At 43.8% G+C, this 26,164-nt stretch overlaps 1 protein-coding gene across 1 annotated transcript in view; it reads right to left on the bottom strand.

Annotated features, from left to right (window-relative positions):
• MAN2A1 (mannosidase alpha class 2A member 1) overlaps positions 1-26,164 on the bottom strand; it is a 210,686-nt gene that overhangs the window by 182,012 nt on the left and 2,510 nt on the right. Inside the window, exon 2 of the mRNA XM_077817304.1 lies at positions 15,037-15,297. Within this exon, the coding sequence (XP_077673430.1) occupies positions 15,037-15,297 (261 nt within the window). The remainder of the gene's footprint in view (positions 1-15,036; positions 15,298-26,164) is intronic.

Here is a 26,164-nt window from a genome sequence, read left to right as displayed (position 1 = left end):
ATTGCGACTTAGGTCTGTAATCAAGTGACCAAAGAGATTGAAGTGTTCTCCGACTGGTTTTTGAATGTTATCATTCTTGATATCTGATTTGTGTCCATTTATTCTTTTACAGAGACTGTCCGGTTTGGCCAATGTACATGGTAGAGGGGCATTGCTGACAGATGATGGCATATATTACATTGGTAGATGTGCAGGTGAACGAGCCTCTGATAGTGTGGCTGATGTGATTAGGCCCTATGACTATGTCCCCTGAATAGATATGTGGACACAGTTGGCAACGGGCTTGCAAGGGTAGGTTCCTGGGTTAGTGGTTCTGTTGTGTGGTAGCTGGTGAGTATTTGCTTCAGCTTGGGGGGCTGTCTGTAAGCAAGGACTGGCCTATCTCCCAAGACCTGTAACAGTGAGGGATCGTCCTTCAGGATAGGTTGTAGATCCTTGATGATGCACTGGAGAGGTTTTAGTTGGGGGCTGAAGATGACTGCTAGTGGCTTTCTGTTACTTTCTTTGTTGGGCCTGTCCTGTAGTAGGTGACTTCTGGGTACTCTTCTGGCTCTGTCAACCTGTTTCTTCACTTCAGCAGGTGGGTATTGTAGTTTTAAGAATGCTTGATAGAGATCTTGTAGGTGTTTGTCTCTGTCTGAGGGGTTGGAGCAAATGCGGTTGTATTGTAGAGCTTGGCTGTAGACAATGGATCATGTGGTGTGGTCTGGATGAAAGCTGGAGGCTTGTAGGTAAGTATAGTGGTCAGTAGGTTTCCGGTATAGGGTGGTGTTTATGTGACCATCGCTTATTAGCACTGTAGTGTCCAGGAAGTGGATCTCTTGTGTGGACACATCCAGGCTGAGGTTGATGGTGGGATGGAAATTGTTGAAATCATGGTGGAATTCCTCAAGGGCTTCTTTTTCATGGGTCCAGATGATGAAGATGTCATCAATGTAGCGCAAGCAGAGTAGGGGCATAAGGAGACGAGAGCTGAGGAAGCGTTGTTCTAAGTCAGCCATAAAAATGTTAGCATACTGTGGGGCCATGCATACCCATACCCATAGCAGTGCTGCTGACTTGAAGGTATACATTGCCCCCAGATGTGAAATAGTTGTGGGTGGTACAAAGTCACAAATTTCAGCCACCAGGTTTGCCGTGACATTATCGGGGATACTGTTCCTGATGGCTTGTAGTCCATCTTTGTGTGGAATGTTGGTGTAGAGGGCTTCTACATCCATAATGGCCAGTATGGTGTTTTTAGGAAGATCACCAATGGATTGTAGTTTCCTCAGGAAGTCAGTGGCATCTCGAAGATAGCTAGGAGTGCTGGTAGAGGAGGGCCTGAGGAGGGAGTCTACACAGCCAGAAATCCTCGATGCCCCATCATCTCAGGCATCGGCACCCTGACAGCAGGATTGTCTGGCTATGTAGACTGTTACACCTTCTTGTCAACTGTTGGAAATGGGCCATCCTGATTATTACTACTGTCAAAGTTTGACTCAGACTCACAATTTATCAGACCACTCTGTTTTATTAGCAAAGCTGCTCTGCTAATACATTTAGAAGTGAGCCCCCCGAGTGGGGCTTGTGTCTTTTAATTTATACAGTTTTTTGGAGAACAAGTTACAGAGAAGTTACAGACAAAAGAAGAAAAAGATTTTAGTCACCACCCTTCGAGATCCCTGAGACCAATCATGTATCTTCAATTACCTGCCACCCTTAACAATCTCCTTTAACAGCTTCCAGTTAACTTAACTAATTGCTCTTCACACCTTCCATTCTGATGCCTGCTTCTTAGACATGCTGGCTCTATCTTAATTGCTTCTCCATTCAAAAGCTAACTGTCCCTACCTGTGCTCCCTCAGATACTTTGTAACATGTTTTGGCATGCCCTCTCATATACAATGTATCCAGCATGTCCCCTTACACAATGTTATACTTATACAATGTTATACTTCCACAATCCCCCCTTTTGGTCAAGGCTACGCCCATGACCAATGACTTACTGGATTCCATACATCAATCATTCTTTTTCATTACTTTCAGTGGTGACATTTAACAACATTAGATTAGCACTCTGGTTAGGGGTAACCTGATGGTGTGTCTTGTGCAGTTTTGGATACAACAAGAAATCAACTGAAAACACACAAAGATTATTAGAATTCCAAATAGGATAGTCAGGATTCCTTGAAACAACCAGTTTCCCAGACTAGAGAAATTGAATAAGTTACTTATCCATTTCCACAAGGAACTTGGTTCTTCGTGGGGAAGGTATGCAATTTGCTCCAGATGGCTAGCACGATTTATTACCTCATTAGTATTATCAGGTATGTATACACAGCATTCTGTTCCAATTAGAGCACAGGTCCCTCCTTTGGCTGCCAGTATTATATCTAATGCCCGACGGTTTTGGAGGGCCAGTTGTCGGACCGCTCCTGCTTCTTTGGCTAGAGCTTTTAAGCTCTCTCCTGTTTCATTGGCCATGATCTCAACCACCGCTTGTAACCTTAAAAGCCTTTTTGCATGGTGGATTACCCCCCCTACTGGGACTAAAGAAATGCCAACAGCTTCTTCCCAAGTTAGGGGGCTTATGTTATCCACATACCGTTTAGCATCTGGCAAGTCCCTCCTTTTTCACCTGAAATTACGGAGGCGATTTCGTGGGAGGGATTGAAGCACCCGGAATTGTGGGAAAAGCTGAGCAAGATAACAGATACCTGACCAATTTGCTGGTAACACAGTGTAAGCATTTTCCCCACAAACCCAATGATGTCCCATTAAAGCTGGGAAGGGTTGACTACAACCCTTTGACATGTAAGAATTTACAAAGGAGGAACAGTATCCCACAAAGGGCACAGGATGATTTTCACTGGGAGAAGAGGTAGCATTCACATGACATTTGTAGATGGTGCTGTTTTTCTCAGGGAGGCTGTAGGGGGAGCAAGAGATTGAATCTTTGGTTTGATCCCAGGTTGAGAGGAAGTTTATCTTTCCATACCCGGTTCGCCATTCTCCAACCTTGTTTGAATAGTCCCATACACCATGGGACACGATGTACTGGAGACAGCTGCTCCTCCCTAGATTCAGCCCTGTCCCATTACACACCCAGCACCAGTGGCCCTTTCCTTTCACCACACTTATAAGTTTAGGAACATACGTTTTTCCCAGCCCCCAAGTGTCATTTTCCTTCCATGTCCTTTTAAGTGGATAGGGTTCTCCAGCAAGCTCTGAGGAATTCAAAGGGATTGCCATAGTGGGGATACTAGCTTGTGAGTGAGCTGGGATGTGGCTGCAGACCCAGCAATTAGAAATATTCAGGATCTGGGCTATCTGCACCTGTTGTTGGATGAAAGAATTGTCACTGTCACTCTGGATTCCCCAGACCCTTAGGACACAGTAGCTGAGGATTAAGCTTCTCAAAGGACACATGTTGGAAGCAGGACCCTTTCTGGTTCCGACAACCCCTTTCGAGGGAACCGCAGTCACAGTTTTACGTCCACCAGGCAGCAGGCGCTAGGCTCGCTACTGCTTCTTGTTTGTTGGGTCCTGCTGTCTGCTTACCCTCTGCTTCTGGCAACCCTTACGAGATCGCAGATTGTAAGGTATTGCAGGCTGTTCCTCTTTGTCTTCTGGGGTTGAAGCTGGTTCTGCATGGTCTTGCAGAGGTGCTTGGTCCCCTTGAGGTGGCGCTGGCTTACACTGTGAGGCGTGGATCCATGCAGCGATGCCGGATAATTTCACTGCTGTCTGGGTGGTGAGCAGTACCTGGTATGGATCCTTCCACCGGGGTTCCAAGGCATGTTTCCGAAGGTGGTGCCGCAGGTAGACCCAATCACCAGGTTCAAGAGCGTGACAGGCAGCAGAGGTGGGTTCCGTCGGCCAAGCTGCTCGCACCTGCGAATGGGAGGAGCTCACAGCTTGCATTAACCCTTTGCAGTACTGGAGGAGCGTGCTGTGAGTTAGGTTTAGGTCTGGGGCTGGGGTAATAGTAGCCATTGTTCGCACAGAGCATCCCATGATGATTTCAAATGGACTCAATTTGTGTCTCTGGGATGGGAATGACCGAATTTCCATAAGGGCCAGTGGTAAAGCAGCTGGCTAGTTTAACCCTGTGGAACTACAGATTTTTGCCAGCTTATTTTTAAGCACACCATTTCGCCTTTCAACTGCCCCTGCACTCTGTGGATGGTAAGGGCAGTGCAACAGGTGGGTGACATGTAATACCTGGTTTAGATGTTGAACAATTTTTCCAGTAAAATGTGTTCCCCGGTCATTAGACAAAGTGGCAGGAATTCTCTTGGTAGGGATAATGTGGTTTAACAGACATTTTGCAACGGACAATGAATCAGCTTTGCGACATGGAAAGGCTTCAATCCAACCCGAAAACAGACATATTATAACTAAAATGAATTCATATTTCTGACACTTTGGCATTTGTACAAAATCAAGTTGCCAGTGTAAGAAAGGTGCTTGAGGCAAACCCCGGAACCCTTGTGTTACTTTTACAGATTTGCCTACATTGTGGCTTTGACAAGTAACACAAGCGGCACAGTGGCAGGTTGCAAAGGAGCTGAAATGGGGAGCCCACCACCCCGCCTTACTTATAGCAGAGACCATCCCCTCCTTGCCGACATGCGAAACACCATGTAGCAGGGCGGCTAGAGACGGGTAGAGTGAGAGGGGGGCTACAAAGGTACCGGTGGGCGATCGCCAAAGGGAATCAGAATGCAAAGAGCAACCCAAAGCACTCCAGGAGTCTCTCTCTGTTTCTGGGGAAGAATCCTGGAGCTGAGCAAGATGAGACAGGGATGGTGGCGTTACAGAGACAGAGAGGGGACCAAGAAACGCTTCTGGTGAAGGTTTTATAGTGGCCGCATGTTTTGCAGCAGCATCAGCAAGTGCATTACCTTTTGGCACCTCGGTGTCTGCCGCTGAGTGGCCAGTACACTTAACAATTGCTAAGGCAGACGGTAGTAAAACTGCATACAGGAGGGCGGCAATGTAGGGGCCATTCTTGATAGGGGTACCAGTAGAGGTAAGAAAACCTCGAGCCTGCCAGAGGGCGCCAAAGTCATGCACAACCCCAAAGGCATACAGAGAATCAGTAAAAATAGTGGCAGAGAGCCCCTCGGCTAGAAAGCAGGCACGGGTTAGAGCAATTAGTTCAGCCACCTGGGCAGAGGTCACAGAGGGTAAGGGCGCAGCTTCTATGGTCTCAGAGAGAGAGACCACAGCGTACCCTGCAAGAAGGTGGCCTTGGTCATTTCTGTAACAGGACCCATCAGTGAATAATACCAGGTCAGAGTTAGGGAGAGGTACATCTGAAAGGTCGGGGTGCGGGACAGTGATAGCGGAGACAGTTGTAAGGCAGTCATGGGGTTCACCATCACTAGGTAAAGGAAGGAGGGTAGCAGGGTTTAACCGGGAGCAGCGCTTAATAGTGATATGTGAGGCTGAAAGCAGCAAAAGTTCATACCTAGTGAGGCAAGCAGAGGAGAGGTGAGCAGTGTTGCGTTGCAGAAGGAGAGTTTTCACAGAATGGGGAACCATGAGAGTGAGAGGAGAGCGGAGGACAAGGGACTCAGACATCTCGACCAGGCGCTCTGCAGCAGCTACAGCGCGCAGGCAAGGGGGTAAACCCTGGGCTACAGGGTCCAAGGTTGCAGAAAAATAAGCCACCGGGCAATTTCTGTCACCGTGCTCCTGAGTAAGAACCCCGAGGGCACAAGCAGATTGTTCGTGACAGAAAAGGGTAAAAGGCTTGTCATAATTAGGTAACCCTAAGGCAGGGGCAGAGGCTAAATTCTGCTTAAGGGAGATGAAAGCAGCATTTGCTTCAAGTGGCCATGGCATGGGGTTAGGTATAGAGGATCGAGTGAGTTCTTGGAGTGGTTTAGCCAGAGAAGCATATTGGGGAATCCATTGCCTACAGAACCCTGTCATGCCTAAGAATTTTCTGACCTGGCGTGGAGAGCAAGGCTGGGGAAAGCTAAGGATGGCTTGTACCCGGGCTGGAGAGAGTGTACGGGAGCCCTGGGAGAGAAGGAAGCCTAGGTATGTGACAGAGGTTTGGCAGAGCTGCAATTTTGTGCGAGAAGCCTTATGACCCTTGTTCGCTAAAGCTGTGAGAAGTGTTAGTGAATCAGTTTCTGAGGCAGACAGACAGGGGGAGCACAGGAGTAAGTCATCCACATATTGGATCAGTGTGGATCCTGATGGGAAAACCAGATTAGCAAGATCCCTGGCTAGGGCTTGAGAAAAATAGGATGGACTCTCTGTATACCCCTGGGGAAGGGTAGCCCATGTATATTGCTGACCCTTGTAGGGGAAGGCAAAGAGATACTGGGATTCAGAGTGAACTGGGACAGAGAAGAAAGCGGAGCATAAATCTACAACAGTAAAGCGGGTTGCATTTGGAGGAATAGATGCTAGTATTGTAGCAGGGTTAGGAACCACTGGAAAAGAAGGTATGACAATACGGTTAATAGCTCGAAGGTCTTGAACAAATCGCCACGATTTGCCATCAGCCTTTTGAACTGGGAGGATAGGGGTGTTACAGGGGCTGGAACAAGGGACAATAATTCCTTGTTCTTTTAATGCAGATATAACTGGAGCAATCCCAGCCTCTGCCTCAGGATTCAAAGGATACTGAGACAGGCGAGGCAGAGGTTTGGAATTGTCTACAGTAATCCGAACTGGGTCAGTATTTAATCGGCCCACTTCAGATGGGTGAGATGGCCATAGGGAGGAAGGAACCTGAGAGATTAGGTGCTCTAGGGACGGAGTTAAGGGACAGCAAGGGACCGGAGTGGAGAGGGAAGTTTCAGACAGCAGGGAGGCTACAGAATCACATAAGGAAGACTGAGGGATTTGCAGATAGACACCATCTGGGGAGCACTAAATAGAACAGCCAAGTTTGCATAGCAAGTACCGTCCCAGAAGGTTTGCAGGGGTGGAATCAGAGAGGAGGAATGCATGCTCCTCAGAGAGGCGACCGACCTGAGCAGACAAAGGTTTTGAGAGGGGAAAAGAGGTAGGGATCCCTGTAATGCCAACAGCAGACACAGATTTTCCAGATCGGGGAACCTCAGGCAAGTCAGTGGTGTGGATTGTAGAAAGAGAAGCTCCAGTATCAACAAGGAAAGGGAGAGAGAGAGATCATTTACAGTCAGGACACATTCTCCAGTAGGGGACAGAGGTAATAAGGGAGCTAAAACTTTGTGAGGTTCCCCAGCATCCCATCATTGTTGGGGTGAAAAATAGGGTTGGGGATCAGCTGGAGGAACCAGCGGGGGGTTCACTTGATTTCCCATACAATTATTAGGTCGTCTTGGACACTCTTTTTTTCCAGTGTCCAGGCTGTTTACAGTAGTTACAAACCCCAGTTAATCCAGGCCCCCGCCCCCTTCCGCAACCCCGTCCCTGTCCCCGGTGCGGTCTGCTTACTCCTGAATAATGCTGTATCTGCAGAGCCATTAACTTTTGGGAGGACTGTTCCTCCTTTCCTTTTAAAGTGCGGTGGCAATGCTCTGCTACTGCCAGCAATTTGTCCATGCTTTCAGTCTCCCATCCCACACCTATTCGTTTTAACATGCTGCCTGTGGCAGGGAGAAGACCATCAACACATGCATGTGCCAAGGCCCCCTGCCCATTTACATCTTGTATTCCTTGTAATCCTCTTGTATTCCTGAATGTTGTAGGAAAATATCAGTTAGCTGGGACCTATAGTTGCCTGGGCTTTCTCCTTGCCCTTGCTTACAGCAACGTATTGCTGTCCAGTTTGTTTTAGGAGACCACACTTTGGGAATGGCTTGATGCAGGCACTTCCAAAGAACCATACACCGGTCTCTGTATGCCGAATCTGGGCCAGTACTTTTTATGGTTGAGTGGCATGCCTCAGCTGGCCAGTCTGCGGCAGCCAACCATTTTTCATAATAACTGGCAGGAGCTAACAATTTACACAGTTGGAGGAGATCTGTCTCAGAGGGTTCATAGGTTTCACAGATTAACAGAAACTCCTCAGCAAATTTGACAGAGTTTTCCTGGGGTTTGGGAAAACTTTTAACTATAGATAGAAGTTCTGTACGAGTCCAGTGCTTATAATCCCATATGGACTCACTTTCTCCAATCTTAAGGACTCGTAAGGGTGCCACAACAGTTTGATCAGAGTCTCTCATTAACCTCCCATCAGGTTCTCTTTTCCAAGAAGAGATGTCAAGAGAATCTTTGCAGTCTGCTTTGGATTTCTTCTTCATAATATTTTGCAGAGCTGCGAGGCCAATGAGGGTATCTTCTTCACTTTCATTATCTGTAGTCACTGAAGATTTTTCCTTTTCTGATTTCTTATTTGCGCAGGAGTATGGTGGGGGTCGGGTTTGATCCGGATCATTGCACAGGACTGGGCAAAGGGGAGCGCTCGGACTAGTGGTGGGAGAGACTGCATCCAATTGAACTGTTAGTTTTTTGATAGAATTTTTAAGAGAGGTGAGTTTTGACTCAGTCCATCTACGATTTGCCTCTTCCCACCACTGCATGAAGCAGTCTACTTCTCCTCTCTCCAATTTGGTTTTTGGGAGGACGAGTTTGCTTTTTAAAGCGTCCACTCGATCCTTGTCCCAAGAACCTAACAGTGGCCACTGTAATTTGGGGTTCTCTAGAGCTAATTTGGACCATTTTTCAAGAAACCTACAAGAGTCTGGACCCCTCCTAAAGTAATAAAATAAGCTGGAGTTCCCTTAGGGAACTGTTCTACCTTAGACTTCTGATTACTCATCCAGGAGGACTTCACACAGCACTCACACAAGAAGAAAATTCAGGCTCAGCAGAGCGGTACCCGGTGCAACACACAGAAAGGAGCCCACAGGCTACTGCCTCAACTGCCCTTGCTTTCACACCAGGGGTTATACCCAAGGCGTGATGCGGCTGCAGCTGTGCAGATTCCACTTATTCAGACCGTGGGACGGGGACCCCTTGGTCAGCCAGTCTCTGGACAGAGATGGCTCCCAGATTCACACACACACACCACGGGGAAGACGGATAGACACAAAGACAAGACAGTCCTCAAACCGGTTAAAGCACAAAAATAATAATTACCTGAGACGTCTGATTCCAGAAGCTGGATCCAAAGATCCCTACCCGAACAGAGTGGGAACCAACAAGTTCAATGGCGTAGACTGTGCTGCTGCTGTGTACCTTTCTGTCTTGTGGAGGATCGCTTGGACTAAGCGTCCAGGCGCCGGCTGCCACGATCGTCCTGCAAGGCAGTCAGGGATCACACAGCCTCAGTGAAGCCGCTTGCCATCTCGGTGGGACCTCCAAATTGTCAAAGTTTGACTCAGACTCACAATTTATCAGACCACTCTGTTTTATTAGCAAAGCTGCTCTGCTAATACATTTAGAAGTGAGCCTGCCGAGTGGGGCTTGTGTCTTTTAATTTATACAGTTTTTTGGAGAACAAGTTACAGAGAAGTTACAGACAAAAGAAAAAGATTTTAGTCACCACCCTTTGAGATCCCTGAGACCAGTCACATATCTTCAATTACCTGCTACCCTTAACAATATCCTTTAACAGCTTCCAGTTAACTTAACTAATTGCCCTTCACACCTTCCATTCTGATGCCTGCTTCTTAGATGTGCTGGCTCTATCTTAATTGCTTCTCCATTAAAAAGTTTTTTTTTCTCCTGCTGATAATAGCTCACCTTAACTGATTACTCTCGTTATAGTTTGTATAGCACCACCCATTTTTTCATGTTCTCTGTGTATGTATTGTGACAAAGTTCCTCCTCTGTCTTGACGAGTCCTGAGCTTATTGGCAGATTTGCTTGCCTCACTTTTCCTAGTGGCTCAAACCTGCCAACCTTCCCCTCTGGTGGGACTCACAGTCCAGGTCAACTCCTCCTGTATCCAATAGGGAGTTGGAGTTATGGGGGGAACCCAGGCCCACCCTCTACTCCGGGTTCCAGCCCAGGGCCCTGTGGATCACAGCTGTCTATAGTGGTTTGTGTAACGACTGTGTGACAGCTACAACTCCCTGGGCTACTTCCCCATGGCCTCCTCCCAACACCTTCTGTATCCTCACCACAGGACCTTCCTCCTGATGCTAGATAGCATTTGTACTCCTCAGTCCTCCAGCAGCACCCCCTCTCACTCTCAGCTCCTTGCGCACCCCACACTGACTGAAGTGAGGTCCTTTTTAAACCAGGTGCCCTGAATAGTCTGCCTTAATTGATTCTAGCAGCTTAATTGGCTCCAGGTGTCCTAATTAGCCTGTCCGACTTAATTGGTTCCAGCAAGTTCCTGATTGTTCTGGAACTGCCCTTTACCTTATCCAGGGAAAAGGGACCTGCTTTATCTGGGGCTAATATATCTGCCTTCGATCACTCTCCTGTCGCCATCTGGCCCGACCCTGTCACAATATATATCTTTCTACCATATTTTCCACTGCATGCAGCTGATGAAGTGGGTTTTAGCCCACGAAAGCTTATGCCCAAATAAATTTGTTAGTTTCTAAGGTGCCACAAGTATTCCTCGTTCTTTTTACTTTTTTTAGTTAATTGCGTGAGTTAACTGAGATCAATCAACAGCCCTAGTTGTAACTAAGGGTACGAACACAATTCCTCTGTGTAAAAGCAAGGAAATACTGAGCAGGAATAAGTGAGATGGTACTATCTCTGTAAACAGCATTAGTGAGACCATTTTGTCCAGTTCTGCTGCCCACACTTCAAAAAAATATATATATATGTAAAAACTGAAGGGGTTCAGAAAACAGCTACATGAATGATTTGAGACTTGGAAAACATGCCTTATAGTGAGAGACTAAGTAGCTTAATCTTTTATCTTATCCAAGAGATGATTAAAGGGTAATCTTTAAATCAAGATGTGACTGGAATCCTAGGGGAGCCAGCTGAGGTCAGGCAATCCCCAAAGCTGGTGAATATTCCAATACTTAGATTTACCACGCCAGCACAAAACAGCTTCTAGTATACCCACTCAAGTCAAAATTATGAGGATTAATGAAAACCTTATTCATCATATAAAAAAGGTTCTGCCAATCCCAGAGGACTGGACACACAACCTCCCAGCTCAATGAATATTCCAGATCTTACCAAAAAACAGACACTTATAGCCCATTCTTATCAACTAAACTAAAATTTATTTAAAAAGAAAAGAGTGTTGGTTAAAACAAAAATCAGTGTACATAGACAAAAGTACAATCTTGAGATTCAGATTCATACCAGAGATGCTGAGCTCTGTAGATGCATAGAGTTCTTTCAGAAATAGTCCATAGGTTACAGTCCAATGCTTATATTCAGAGCGGTCATCGGAACTGGGATCTCTGTCCTTATGGCTTAGGCTTCCCCTGCATGAAACCTCAAGCAGATCTGAGGTGACAGGATCAAGACCCAAGCCAATTTTTATATAGTTTCAGGCCTCCTTTGACAGATTGGAGTCCCTCTGTGAACAGGCACTCATCTCCTAAGCATCTCTGGTAATTATTCACACAGATTAACAAAAGGAAACTGCCTATTTTTCCACCATTTGCAGGTGGTTTGCTATACATTTTAAAGAGATGAATACAGCAATATCCTAGGTTTACAGTTCATTTAAATGTTAAGATGTTCTTTTGGTCTCTGAATTAACAGAATACAGTACAGACAGGGGCTGTTTGACTACATTGTTGACCATTACCAATATATATGTAAATATACAAAAATACAAACATTATCTATCCATATGTTTTTAAGGGTTGAATTTGTGTTATTTATCCTGAAGGATGCTTAACCCTTTCTGGTCATGCGTCACACAAGGCAAAGTCTCTCTAAAAGGTATGATTTAGTTCAACCAGAACTTGGGCTAAATTCTCCAACCTGTCTAATGCAGAAGCCTAGATTAGATTATTGTGACAAACAGGGCAATTTCCAGCTATATCCTTAAAAAAATCTTATTGAATTACATTTAAGTATCTTTGGACTCTATTGTATCAATTGAAAAACGTATACATTATTGTGAGATTGGATGTAACTTCTCTAGTGGGGAAATGTGGCCAATGTAAACCTTGGAAAATGTTATGAGCTTCAAAGGGAACTATTTTAAACAATGTGCCAGGCAAGAAGTAATTTTTGGACAAACAAAATTAAGTGGGTTTCCTAGGAAATTCCTGGGGGGTGAATGCTAATACCCACCACCAGACCCAACTTTGGAAGCTATACCCTGAGGAGACATACAAGAGAGACTTGATTTATTCATGAGTGTGCTTGTTCTGAGCTGCTATGAACTTGTAACCATAGAAAACTAGGAGTTGCCCACTTTCTGATTACAGAAAAACAAAACACCCTTGCCCCACCCCCTGCCCTGACCACTCACTCCATCTCCCCTCCCTCCATCACTAGCTCTCCCCCACCCTCGCTCACTCATTTTCACTGGGCTGGGGCAGGGGATTTGGGTGTGGGAGGGGGTGAGAGCTCCAACTGGGGATGTGGGCTAGGGGTGGGGCCAAGGATGAGGGGTTTGGGGTGAATGGGGGACGGGGTTGGGTGTAAGGGTGGCTTGAGGGCTCCAGCTCAGGGTTCAGCCTCTGGGGTGGGGCTGGGGATGAGGTGTTTGGGCTGCAGGAGGGGATGCGGGCTCCAGGAGGAAGTTTGGTTGTGGGAGGGGGCTGGGGTGCAGGCTCCAGGTAGCACTTACCTAAGGCAGCTCCTGGAAGCAGCCGCGACGTACCTCCAGCTTCTAGGCGCAGAGGTGGCCGGGAACTCCGCAAGTGCCACCCCTGCACCTCCCATCAGCCATCAGTTCCCAGCCAATGGAAGCTGCGGAGCTGGTGCTCGGGGTGGCAACCACGCCACAAGCAGAGGCAGCGCACGGAGCCCACCTAGCTGCCCCAGTGCCTAGGAGCCTGAAGGACAAGCCAGCTGCTTCCAAGAGCCACGTGGAGTTGGCCACTACGGCTAACCAGACTTTTAGTGGCCCGGTCAGCTGTGCTGACCAGAGTCACCAGGGTCCCTTTTCGACCAGGCATTCCGGTCAAAAACCGGCAACCTGGCAACCCTATAGAAAACCCCCATGGTAAGGTTTGAAGGACTGACTCCTGCCAGAGCCCCTGCTGGAGTTGGAGAGGAAGGGTGATCTCTGGGAAGCTTATCTGCATGCTTGGAGGTTCTTTTATTGTTTTTGGTATGTTTTCTCTGTAACGCTTTCACCTTAAGAAGAATTCTTATAAGCTACCAAACAGCTCTTTAGAACTGTGGGTAATCGTAACAGAACATAGCCTCTGAGGAGAAAGCAAAGTGCAGGAGCAGGCCTGTTTAGGTAGTCTGGCCTGCTGGTGAATAACACAGACAGTATAGGAAAGGAACAGGGCAGCCTGGAAAAACCTTGGTTCTGAAGCAGAGAGATAGAGGAGCCAGAAGCCTAAAAGTGATTGCCTTAAAAAAGTGATTACACAGAGTGGAACTGCAAGTGTAGTTGAGCCGAACTGTGACAATTATCAAAATGATTCTATTAATGTTTCCAGTTTTGACAACTTTTCTAAAACTGCAGTGCTCTTAAAACTTTTCCCCCTACCCTCTGCTACCAGTGTTGATGTATATTTATAACCTTATTACTAGCTTAATTAAGTTTTTTGTCTGATAACCTTAGAATGTATTATACTTGTGTAGATTACTGATTTTAAACTATGAATATATTTCTCTCTATAGGTGAAGCATTAGTATAGTATGAACTACTACCAGGATTCCAGAGGGGTTTATAAGTATTGTAATAGGTACAGCAGCAATTACAGATGTTGTTATGCCTACATTTAGTTATCCAGAGTCAAGTGTTTCTTGGACATTGTTGCTGTAAAGAGACTGACTTCTAGATGCTTCTCTGGGATACAGACTTCACAAAATTTAATCTTTGCATACAGGATCTACAGCCGCACCAGACGTCCAAAATAACACAGCGTAGGCCTCAGGTTCTCCTGCTCTTTAAAAGTAACCACACAATTTTTCCAAAAAGTAGCTAAAGATCCCATTCCTCACTGATAACTAAAATAAACTTAACTTGTAGGATATGACTTTAAAAGATGCTGAACACCCAGAGCCCACAATAAAATAAACCAAACAAGTGGGTATTAATCACTTTTGAAAGGTCAAGCCCCAGTTTCTAGGCCAATTTTTGAGACATAAATATTCCAAAAAAACAAACAGTTCTCAAAAAAAGATACAGTATCCAAGATTTATTTTCTTCTTCAAAATTCCACCTCTTACACATGCACTGTCTCCCCTCAAAAAAAATCTCACCTCTGCCATTCATCTCTAAAAGCAGCATACAGGAGAAGTTTCCATAATTCCATTCAAGTGGTTCAATTTCAGAAAAGTTTGAGAGTAGGATGGAAGGAGAGTAAAAAAAAAAAATCAACCAACCCAACACACACCTGTAGAGCCTACTATATTTCCAAAGTATAATCAGTTAGAGCTTAACCCGACAGGACCTGACCACAAGTACCAGGTTTGGGTCAGGTCATGTCTAAATACAATCTGGCCCTCTTGGGCTCAGGTCATCTCTGATCATCTTCTGTTGCCTGCGTGTTTGGTGCAGCAGCAGCAGCTGCGTGCCTCACTCCTGCCAATACCAACTCAGAAGTCGCAGCGCCTCTCATTTCATAGCGCAGCAAGGCAGCAACGACCATCAGGAGCAGGGCACACAGCTGCCACCACACCAACTCCACCAGCAGAAGGCATCCAGAGATGGATCATGGGCATGGGGAGCGGAAAATCCCATCAGGCCAAGCCTGAGGACCAAGAGGCAGTGGCAGCACTGACACAGGTTCAGGGAGAAGTGTCAGGTTTCGGTCAGGTCTGAAATTGACTTGACACGCTCGAGTCAGGCTTTAAAAATAGGCCCGGAGCAGACCTAAATAATCTGTATTAATGTTTGATAATAAATTATCAGAATTTAAACACCTAGATGGTAGATTTTGTGACCTAGTAGTAGTGTTCTGCAGTGCCAGGTGGTATATCAGGGTTAGATTTCTTGTCAGTAGGAATGTTAATATTTATTTACATGCTGCTTACCTGTACATTTGAATCTTGACTTCCACTTTTTGAAGCAAATGAGCAATCCTCAGGATCAACTGTGAGGGATACTAGAGCAGATGGCAGAAGCTCGGAAAAAGATCCTTGACTGAAATTTATGGCCTCTGGGTTTCTTTGCCCATCCTTCACAGATTCACTCAGATTGATCACAGAATCTCTTATGTTCGAAATAATCTCATTATTTTCTGCCAACAAACGTTCTAAGTGGTCTATTTTCTCTTGTAATATTGAAAGTTGGCCCTGTATTGAAAGAAATTTAAAATTCTATTAGTCCTCAGATAATTTCCTTGCAAATCTAAACATTTGGAATTCAATTTTCAATTCTGCTAAAGTGGTATTTTCTGACAAAAACATTTTATTGAATACACCATTATTTTGTGTTCACTTAGAGAAACAGAACTAATTATGGAAAAGGGTTCCTAACTATCTTGTATTCCTACACGGAAACTTCAGCACCTGAAAGAAAAACAAAGCAACAAAACATGTCCTATACTTTGCTATAAACTTGAACTCATGCGACAATGTTTAACCAACAATATAAAGGATATTCAACAATGACAAAATAGCTACATTGGGTTTCAAATACCAAATTAATCATGGTAGATAATTACAAGTTAGTCAGGAATTTCAAATTTAAAACTTTCCTTCATGCCTATCAAAATTTTCCAAAAACCTGGCCTTTGCATATACTACCATGTCTTTATCTGAAGAAAAAATCTGTTTTCAATACAGTCAGTTGCATTCTGTAATGGGCTAATCCTTCCTCCAGGAAGACAGGGTGAGTGGAAACCAGACAAAACAGAAGGACAACAATACATTTATCCATACCTATCAGCCAATAATCTTAGACTGGCTGGTGGGAGCTGAAGCAAAAGGTGCTGTGATTCCTACCAAGGTGCTAACCCTAGGACCACTCTGCCCCTTCCCTTAATCTCAAATCAGTTCCAGCTAGCAAGTAGGCAGTACATTTTTAAGCTCCAATCATTTTTGGAGAAGATGTTTTATACAATCACAAGAGGCTAGATGGCATCATTTGGGTTTTTCACATTTGGATATTTTTGCTCACTAAATTTTTTCCCCCAAGTTTTATCTCCACCCTAGTATTTTGGGTCCACAGGTTCCACCATCAATAAGAAAGGTTGAGGGACAGAGGGACTTTAGACAAATTCTTAAATAAAGCCTTGACCTATCCCAAAAGTATAGAATTCATGAGTCGTTTTTGACAAAAACCTTTCTCCACATCAAAAAAAATAGTACAGGTCAAGATTTCTGCCTAAACTTTGTTCATTATGTTCAGCACATAGCTAATACTGTCACAGAGCAACTGCCCTTTAATTAATCTTTTTAGTGATCTGCCTATTTTAGCAGAGTTTATAACTTAATGCTCAAATTTTTGCTGGTACCTTTCTGTTTCTATTTTATAAAACAGAAATTGTCAAAGGGATTCTTACTTGAACTATACAAGCATTCATTTTTAAGATGAGTGATGAAGCCTCAATGTCCTACAAACAGGATCAGGGCCTTCAGTGGCAGAAAGGACAGACAATCCTCAAAATCAGCGATAGAACTCCAAATAGAATGTTTGCTCTTGCCATTCACCTGAAACATGCTCCTCCATATCCCTTTGAAGGCCCAAATTGTTTCCTTAACATGAAAAAACAGTGCAAAGATCTATACTTCAATTTGGAGGAGGCTTAGGCTATGTCTACATTGCACACCTTACAACAGTACGGCTGTGCTGCTGTAGCCACGCCGTTGTAAGGTGCACTGTGTAGCCACTCTTTATTGCTGGGAGAGAGCTCTCCCGGTGACAAAATAAAACCACCTCCAATGAGGGGCAGTAGCTTTGTTGCCGGGAGCACAGCTATCCACACCAGTGCTTCTCGTCATTAAAACTTTTGTCAATAAGGGGCGTGTTTTTTCACACCCCTGAGCAAAAGTTTTAACGGCTAAAGTGCCAGTGTAGACAAAGTCTTAAATTTTTTCCAACTATTGCACTAAGCCATAGGCCTCTTGTTTAAATTCTGAGGCATAGAGTCTTTTTTGTAATTCCCTGACTTCTGTTTACTTTCAATGAGTTTGTACCATGAGGACCATCCCTCATCCAAATAAGACAAAATGGCCTTTTTGACTACCCTGTATAGGCATTTTCATTACTTTTAAACCTTACAATAGCAGTTCTTTGCAATCATGTGGAAGACTTGTTTCATGATTTTATAAGCTTTTCCAGTTTGCCTCTTCATTTTTTGGACTACGTAGTTTCTTTTGAAATAGAATGTGTTCATTCAGCCTGTTTAAGTTAACCTTCTCTGAATACTAAATTTTAAAATGTAACTTTCTTAGCAGAATACTTCTTTTTCTACTCACTGCTTCACAAACATATAACATTGCTGTTGCCCTGCCAATATTCCACTTTTTTTTTTTAATCATGTTTACAAAATGTATCATGACGATGACCAAATTTCCATCCTTCCATATATTACAGATTGATTAACCAAACAGGGATACAGCCTACCCCATCATAACAGTATCCTGGATATCTGTAAAGGTTATGACTCCCAAACAAACAGAAAATCGATACGTATATGACAAGAGTACTGTGCAGAAAAATAAGTGTAGTCCCATGCCCTCTGGTGGTACAAAAGAAACATCTGAGGACAAAATCTCTGCCGGGTTAGAGCCTGCTTTAAAGCAAAATCCAGACTAATTTATACCTCAAGACAGGAAACATGCCCAGATTCAAAGCATATACAAACCCGGGCAAAAGGTTTGTGCTAAACCCCCAGTAAGAGCACAGGTTAACTCTGCAGTGAAGTCATACCCTGAGAACCCCGAATTGCAGAACAAGGATCTTGATTTTTTTTCTATAGTTTCACCTTAAAACGGACATCCATATTTTAAGATAAAGCAGAAGGCAAAAATAAACCTATCAAAAGATGAAACACGTAACAAAGCAACAAATAGAGAAATTATTTTTAATATATTACTCTTTAGAGTTCTAAATTTAATGTAGATTCTATAACAAAATGTTTCTTATTTTTGCTGTTGACTAGTGCAACACTGCAAGATTCTACTTTGCCTCTCACCTAACGCATTTTTGGGGGGAGACAGGGCAGACAAAAACAATATTATTGCTCTATATTAAAGCAGATATAGCAGCCACCACTATAGATAAGTCTGGATGATTGCTTCCATTCTCATCTTCATAATTTCTGAAATTTTCACTTTTCAAGCTATTTTCCAGGCTCAGTTTCTACCTGATAGATGTTATTTTTAAGTGTGAGCAAATATGGTCCAACCATTTTTTTTTATTGCAACTTTTAGGAACTTGAGTACTTTTTAAAAGCTGTCTAGTTGAAATGGCTTGGAGTACACAGTTGAAGTTTGGCACGGAAATAGCTCTAATTGGGAATTTTCAGTGTTCTAGTGATGTTTATTTATTTGACCAAGTTATGACTTTTTAAAAATCATATGTACAAAATGTACTTATGTACATCATTTTTCACTAAGCCCATAAACAGTGTAGCTACTGAAAGCTATGCTGCCCATACTTGGCTAATTTTCCTCTATAATCGAAAAAGTTTACTTGAAGCGTGCATGAGCATGAGACATGAGCTCAGTCCCTGTGGTGAAGGTATTATAGATAGGCATTATAGATAGTTACTTCACTTTAGTGAGATTTGCAATGGACTATGAGTTCCACAACTCCAAAGATTTGCAAAAGAGAGACTCCTTCCTGTACAGCATTTTAGGCATATGTGCAAGCCACTCCTGTGATACTCATTTGAAGAGTTTCACATTATGGAATTTATAAGTGCTGTTGCCAATTTTTGGGGTGGAAGGGGGGGGCTGTTTTTTGGTGCAATCCAGCAGAGTTTCAAAGCTCTAGCAAATTAAGACCCTTTTTGTGGTCTTCTTCACTCTTAAAGCCTCGAGTATACCACACCAAAATGTGATTATGCTTGCACATTTCAGCACTCAAAAGTCAAGAAATGACAATGTTAAGGTTAACAAATTTATTTGAGCATAAGCTTTCGTGAGCCACAGCTCACTTCATCGGATGCATGTGCTCAAATAAATTGGTTAGTCTCTAAGGTGCCACAAGTACTCTTTTTCTTTTTGCGAATACAGACTAACACGGCTGCTACTCTGAAACCTGAAATGTTAAGGTTATATGCACCAACCACCTTAACTCAGCTCTCTGGGAACACATGTTATACACTAAAGTTTGGTATTCAAACTGTTTCTCAAATACAGAATCATACAATTTTTCTACATCCTTTCACACAGACATGTACCATTTTGTAGCACTGTATAATACTTTGTATGCCAGAAAGCTCATTGAAAACCTAAACCCTAAACCACACTTAGACAGCATACTACTGTAACAGATTCCAGACTGCTGTGAGGAAAGCCAAAACCTGAATCCCACATGCCCTTAGCTTATTGGAAGCTAGGAAGAGTTTAGGCACTGTCCCTGGCTTTGGACCTCTTGGTAAGCACTCAGGTGCAGACTTCGTGTCTGACATCTCTTGGCTGTGGGTACCCCATGGTACAATATCTAGGTCCTGAAACCAGTACTGTTTCCCCGAACCCTCCCTAAAAGCTCTTAAACGTTCCCCAGAATTCCACTGAAGGCCTAAACTTTCTGGGTTACAGTTTAGTTCTTCAGGACTACACAGTAGCAAAAAGAAAAACAGATTTTGCACAGAATTCTAGAGCACCATTACTAATTACTTAGCATAAGAAATATACAGATCTAGACAAAATAATAAACAGACCTATACGCATTTTCCCTGCTTCCGTTTCTTAACCACTCCAAATCGTAATTTGGGCATATGCCAGAGTCTATGGCCCCTGCCCTCCTTCATGTGACTTCTCATCCAGAATATGGAATCTCTGGTCTCTTCTCTCTACCATGGCTACTAAGAGATGCTCTCTCTTACAACCTTCAGCTTCCCTTGTCAGGTGGCTCCTAATCAGCCTCAACAGGTGACTACCCTTAGCAAGTGACTTCGTTTCCTGGCAACCTCTCCCCTGGTAAATCAATTCTAAAGGGTAGGAGCCAGCCTTTTGTCTCAAGGTGTTTCCACCATAATAGAGGTCCAACAACCAATCCATTGTCCCTGGTCTGGTAAGGATATTGTATGTGGTCTGCAAAATGGCAGATTCCACAGAGAGGCATTCCATGACAACAATTTCATAAGTGGTACACAGACTCCTGGGATCATCACAATCATGACAGTGAACATGTACTAATTAATATAGGCCATTTAACTTCAAAACTAAGTTAACAGTGAACTTAGGTACAATTCAGTGCTGAGACAAGCAACATAAGCTGTGCTGATGGTTGAAGAGTATAGTACATGGGTGCTGACAAAATTACTAAAATACATACCTAAAAAAGAATAAAAAGTCTAAGTCAAAAGAGATTAATTTCATTATGGGCCAGTAACTAAAAAATACTGAAAAATGCTACATGTGCATCTAAGGTTACAGAAATGTATACCATACCATATTTGAGAGTGTACAGGAACATATAATTAAGTGCATATGCAGGATGGATCAGAATTCAGATTACTTGTGAAATCTTAGCTCTTGCATTTTCTCATAGGAGTACTTAACTGGTTCTGTGGATGAAGGGAAAGCAGTGGACGTGGTGTTCCTTGACTTCAGCAAAGCTTTTGACGCTGTCTCCCACAGTATTCTTGTCAGCAAGTTAAAGAAGTATGGGCTGGATGAATGCACTATAAGGTGGGTAGAAAATTGGCTAGATTGTCGGGCTCAACGGATAGTGATCAATGGCTCCATGTCTAGTTGGCAGCCGGTATCAAGCGGAGTGCCCCAAGGGTCGGTCCTGGGGCCGGTTTTGTTCAATATCTTCATTAATGATCTGGAGGATGGTGTGGATTGCACCCTCAGCAAGTCTGCAGACGACACTAAACTGGGAGGAGTGGTAGATACGCTGGAAGGTACGGATAGGATACAGGGGGACCTAGACAAATTGGAGGACTGGGCCAAAAGAAATCTGATGAGGTTCAACAAGGACAAGTGCAAAGTCCTGCACTTAGGACGGAAGAATCCGATGCACAGCTACAGACTAGGGACCAAATGGCTAGGCAGCAGTTCTGCAGAAAAGGACCTAGGGGTTACAGTGGACGAGAAGCTCGATATGAGTCAACAGTGTGCCCTTGTTGCTAAGAAGACCAATGGCATTTTGGGATGTATAAGGAGGGGCACTGCCAGCAGATCGAGGGACGTGATTGTTCCCCTCTATTCGACATTGGTGAGGCCTCATCTGGAGTACTGTGTCCAGTTTTGGGCCCCACACTACAAGAATCATAGAATCATAGAATATCAGGGTTGGAAGGGACCTCAGGAGGTCATCTAGTCCAACCCCCTGCTCAAAGCAGGACCGATCCCCAACTAAATCATCCCAGCCAGGGCTTTGTCAAGCCTGACCTTAAAAACTTCTAAGGAAGGAGATTCTACCACCTCCCTAGGTAACGCATTCCAGTGTTTCACCACCCTCTTAGTGAAAGTTTTTCCTAATAGCCAATCTAAACCTCCCCCACTGCAACTTGAGACCATTACTCCTTGTCCTGTCCTCTTCTACCACTGAGAATAGTCTAGAACCATCCTCTCTGGAACCACCTCTCAGGTAGTTGAAAACAGCTATCAAATCCCCCCTCATTTTTCTCTTCTGCAGACTAAACAATCCCAGTTCCCTCAGCCTCTCCTCATAACTCATGTGTTCCAGACCCCTAATCATTTTTGTTGCCCTTCGCTGGACTCTCTCCAATTTATCCACATCCTTCTTGTAGTGTGGGGATGTGGAAAAATTGGAAAAGGTCCACCGGAGGGCAACAAAAATGATTAGGGGAGTGGAACACATGACTTACGAGGAGAGGCTGAGGGAACTGGGATTGTTTAGTCTACAGAAGAGAAGAATGAGTTGAGATTTGATAGCTGCTTTCAACTACCTGAAAGGTGGTTCCAAAAAGGATGGATCTAGACTATTCTCAGTGGTAGCGGATGACAGGACAAGGAGTAATGGTCTCAAGTTGCAGTGGGGGAGATTTAGGTTGGATATTAGGAAAAACTTTTTCACTAGGAGGGTGGTGAAACACTGGAATGCGTTACCTAGGGAGGTGGTGGAATCTCCTTCCTTAGAAGTTTTAAGGTCAGGCTTGACAAAGCCCTGGCTGGGATGATTTAATTGGGGATCGCTCCTGCTTTGAGCAGGGGGTTGGACTAGATGGCCTCCTGAGGTCCCTTCCAACCCTGATATTCTATGATTCTATGAACTGTGCAGCTTTAATATTTTCTTAACAACGCTTTTTATATAAAATAATCATGCTAAGAGCAGATTTTGGGTCAGGACTAAAACTTTCATGATGACTTTTCAGTAGCCAGTCAGGCACAAGTATATATATATATATATATATATATATATATATATATATATATATATATATATATATATATATATAGTATTGCAATAAGTATCTCTTATTTTGTCTTTCCTCTTGCCATAGGTCTGAGGTTTTTGTAGCTGAATATATACTCAGAAAATCATGCCTTTTACCAACTCAGTCACTTTAGGGCACTTCCAATACTGGAAGTCAATGCAGAGTTCATAGGTATATCCAAGGATTGTATAGTTCATGTGGTGTGGCTTACTGATTCCATACTGACTAAGATGAAAGATTCACTGAATGATTTGTTTTCTTTAGATTTTCTGCCACTATACAACGGTGAGCAGAGAGTGTTGGCCTAAATTTGACTAAGACAGCATGATGAACAATTCTCACATAACTATGCCTGTGAGAGGAACCTTACCCTATTATTTAGCAGGGAGAGAGAGAAACAGACAGACAGACACACTCCTTGGATATACACACTACTGCAGCACTCCAGCCCTTGCCTACAGTTTAACAAACTAACCTTAAATCAAGATAGAAACCTGTACAAGAGAGCTTAAAATTTAGTCTCTATAGAATGAATCCCTAGCTGCATTATCTGGAAAGACACTATAGCAGCCATAAAGCAACTTGGAGAGAGGAGAAACCTAGAGAGGCTGACCATGGAACCCTGCAAGGTGAGAGTGTCCCAGACCCTGGGCTGCAGCCCGAGCCTGTTTGTCGACACTGCAATTAAACAGCCCCGCAGCCTGAGGCAGCCCAAGCCCCATGAGCTGGAGTCAGCTAGCCCGGGCCAGATTAAGGCTTTTAATTATCCCTGACTTCAAGCTACCTGGAAATGACAACTAACTGCAGATTAAAGCACTAAAAAGGGAGGAGTTCTGAATCCTAGGACCAGAAAGGCTAAACTTTAGACAGGCCTGGGAAAGAAGAGCCCAAAAAAATAGTAATATGGTGTAAAAATAATATGCTTACCTTAAAGCCTACTGAACAAAACCTAAACTAGTCCACTTGGAGTCAGTATTCTGGGATTGGTGTGTTATGCTTGTGCCACTTTATTTTCTTTGGTGATCTAACTGCTTTGGCGTGCAATTCAAACACTTGGGGCCCAAATTTTGGTTTTCAACTGCCTTTCCATAGTACTCCTGCAGCACGAGAGGGGTTACAAACCACACAGAAGCACCACCCAGAGAAAGGCCCCAGCATAAAGGGGGCTCACAAGCCAATGAAAAGCTTCCAGGACAGCTTTACTCTCGCCCTCTCCCCTGCTCCCAGCATAGGGAACATGCTAGAGAGGAGGAGCACCTTTGCACTCTGGCTATTCTCAGCAGGTGGACAGCTCATGGAAGCAAAGTATAACATCTACTAGGAGCCAGGCCAAGAATACCAGGACATGCAAAGATGCAGCCACCTTTGTCATCCTATATTCCTGCAACTAGCTCAGTTTGGCAGAAACAGAACTGAGGCTATGATCTTTAAAACCTCCATTTAATCCACCACACACATCCAATACTCACGAGCCTGTTACTTACTTCATGTTAGTCATTGTAACAGGGCAGCAATTTAAGCATCAGATTGTCATTAGGACCATCTTGTTCACAAGACAATTTTAACTAATTATTATCAGTAATAAATATTTATTTTATGGAAGTGCCAAATGACCTCAAATTGGGATTGGGGCTCCATTGTGCTGGGTGCCATACAAACACAGAAAAGAGAATGTCTGCCCTGAAGATTTACAACTTAAGTAAACAAAGGCCATTCCTACACTTAGAAAAAAGGGATATTTTAACTTATACTAACGAACATATTAATCACTTTTCCGTAATGAAGACAAAGTCCTTGTCTTCACTAGGAAGAAAATGCATTTTTAGCATGTGTTAGCTACCGTGTTAACTAACATTAAAATTTTAGTGTAGATAAGGCAAGTTGAAGTTTTAACAGGTAAACATGTGAGGTAAACATGGGGACGGGAGGATATGGATACTGAGGGAGTTTCAGGTTTACATGTCAGCCAACCTATTTAGACGTAGAGATGATTTAATATAGGTGAAGAGGTCATATAGAGTTCAAGAAAATACAATGAAAATCTGCTTTATGGTAATTCTAGTTTCTAGAACACAGAAACAACCAAATCTGTTCAAGAGATTACCTGCAAAGATCTCAGTTTCTCTACCTAGACAACAGCTTCAGCCATACGGGGTTGGAGAAGGAAATGTCACAATTCACAACCCTGAGGGCATGAAACTTGTAGCATCCATACTATTTCTGACCACTGTGGAGGGCTGGACACAGGGCTGGAAAAGTTAATTCACCACTGGTGAGTGGGAAGCAAATAGAGAGCTCTAAGCCATCAATTTCTGCAGCAGCTTTTGGTTTTTATAAAAATTAATTATCTAACATCTGTGAAGATAAACTTCCAAACGTTAATAAAATACTGTGTGTTATGTCCCTGAGCCCGGCCCTAAACAGTATACTGCTATTTCTTGCTTTGCAAAACTGCAGCAGCAGCATGAAATTGACAAGACACTGGTCAGTTTAACAGATGCTATTCTGAACCCTGACAGCAACAGTGAACTGACAAAATCAAGTCAGTTGAGGTGCCACTAGGACTGTTGTCCTTAAATCTTGCTGGTGGCTTTTGCCTCACATCCTCAACTTTCATATCAACCTCAAGCTAACATATCACTGGGATTAACGGGTGCCTGATAAGTGTCATAGCTTTCCCAAATTGTAATAAAAGTGCAAAACTACTAGTCTTTTCAGTTTTCACTGCTACTACTCAGAACCCTGTGGGCAGCAAAAAAAAATGTTTGACAAAAACAACATCAGTTTCATCTGTAACTGCTTGGGGAAATAAAATATAAGCAGCAGAAACAAGAACTGAAGCTTTCCACTCAGAAGGACCCAAACTACAGGATGGGTGGGGATACTACAGTAAGAGAGAACCACCCTAGATGCTATTAGCAAGAGTAGCAAAAACACTGTCTCCTCCCCCCCCACAGCAAACAAGATATTGGAGGCCGGGGGGCCTAGTAGGGAGAAGAGAAGTACTCTCTCTTTTAGGAACCAGAATAGGTTGGTGGGGGAGGCAACTGTAAATTTACATATCTGCTATCCAAATGCTAAAATAAGTGAGACACAGCACACTGGCAGGAATCCCAACACCAAGGTACTGATTGTGGACAATGAGAATCCCCGCCAAATCTTTCATATTCACTTACATGTCCTAATTTTTTTCAGGCCCTGAAATTACTGTATGACGATATAAAAGAAAATGAACAAACATGTTCCTTTTCTGGCATTTTTTCTGGACTTTAGCCGTTTACTTCGCAGTATCTGCATCCTTCTCTCCTCTCTCCTTTCCTTCCAGAAAAGTTTGTGGTCAGACTCTAATCCATAACTTAAATTTAGAGCAGGGATTGGCAACCTTTAGCATGCAGCCCATCAGGGAAATCTACTGATGGGCCAGGATGGTTTGTTTACCTGCAGCGTCGGCGGATCACAGCTCCCACGTGTACAGTTCACCATTCCAGGCCACTGGGGGCTGCGGGAAGCGGCGCAGGCTAAGGGATGTGCTGGCAGATTTCCCTGACAGGCCACATGTCAAAGGCTGCCGATCCCTGATTTAGAGAGACTATAGCAGGTCTGTACCCTTCTTTCACACCCAAGTGGTGTCAATG

Source organism: Eretmochelys imbricata, chromosome 5, assembly GCF_965152235.1.
Source record: "Eretmochelys imbricata isolate rEreImb1 chromosome 5, rEreImb1.hap1, whole genome shotgun sequence".
NCBI classification, from domain to species: Eukaryota; Metazoa; Chordata; order Testudines; family Cheloniidae; genus Eretmochelys; species Eretmochelys imbricata.
This window is presented reverse-complemented; position numbering and strand designations above follow the sequence as displayed.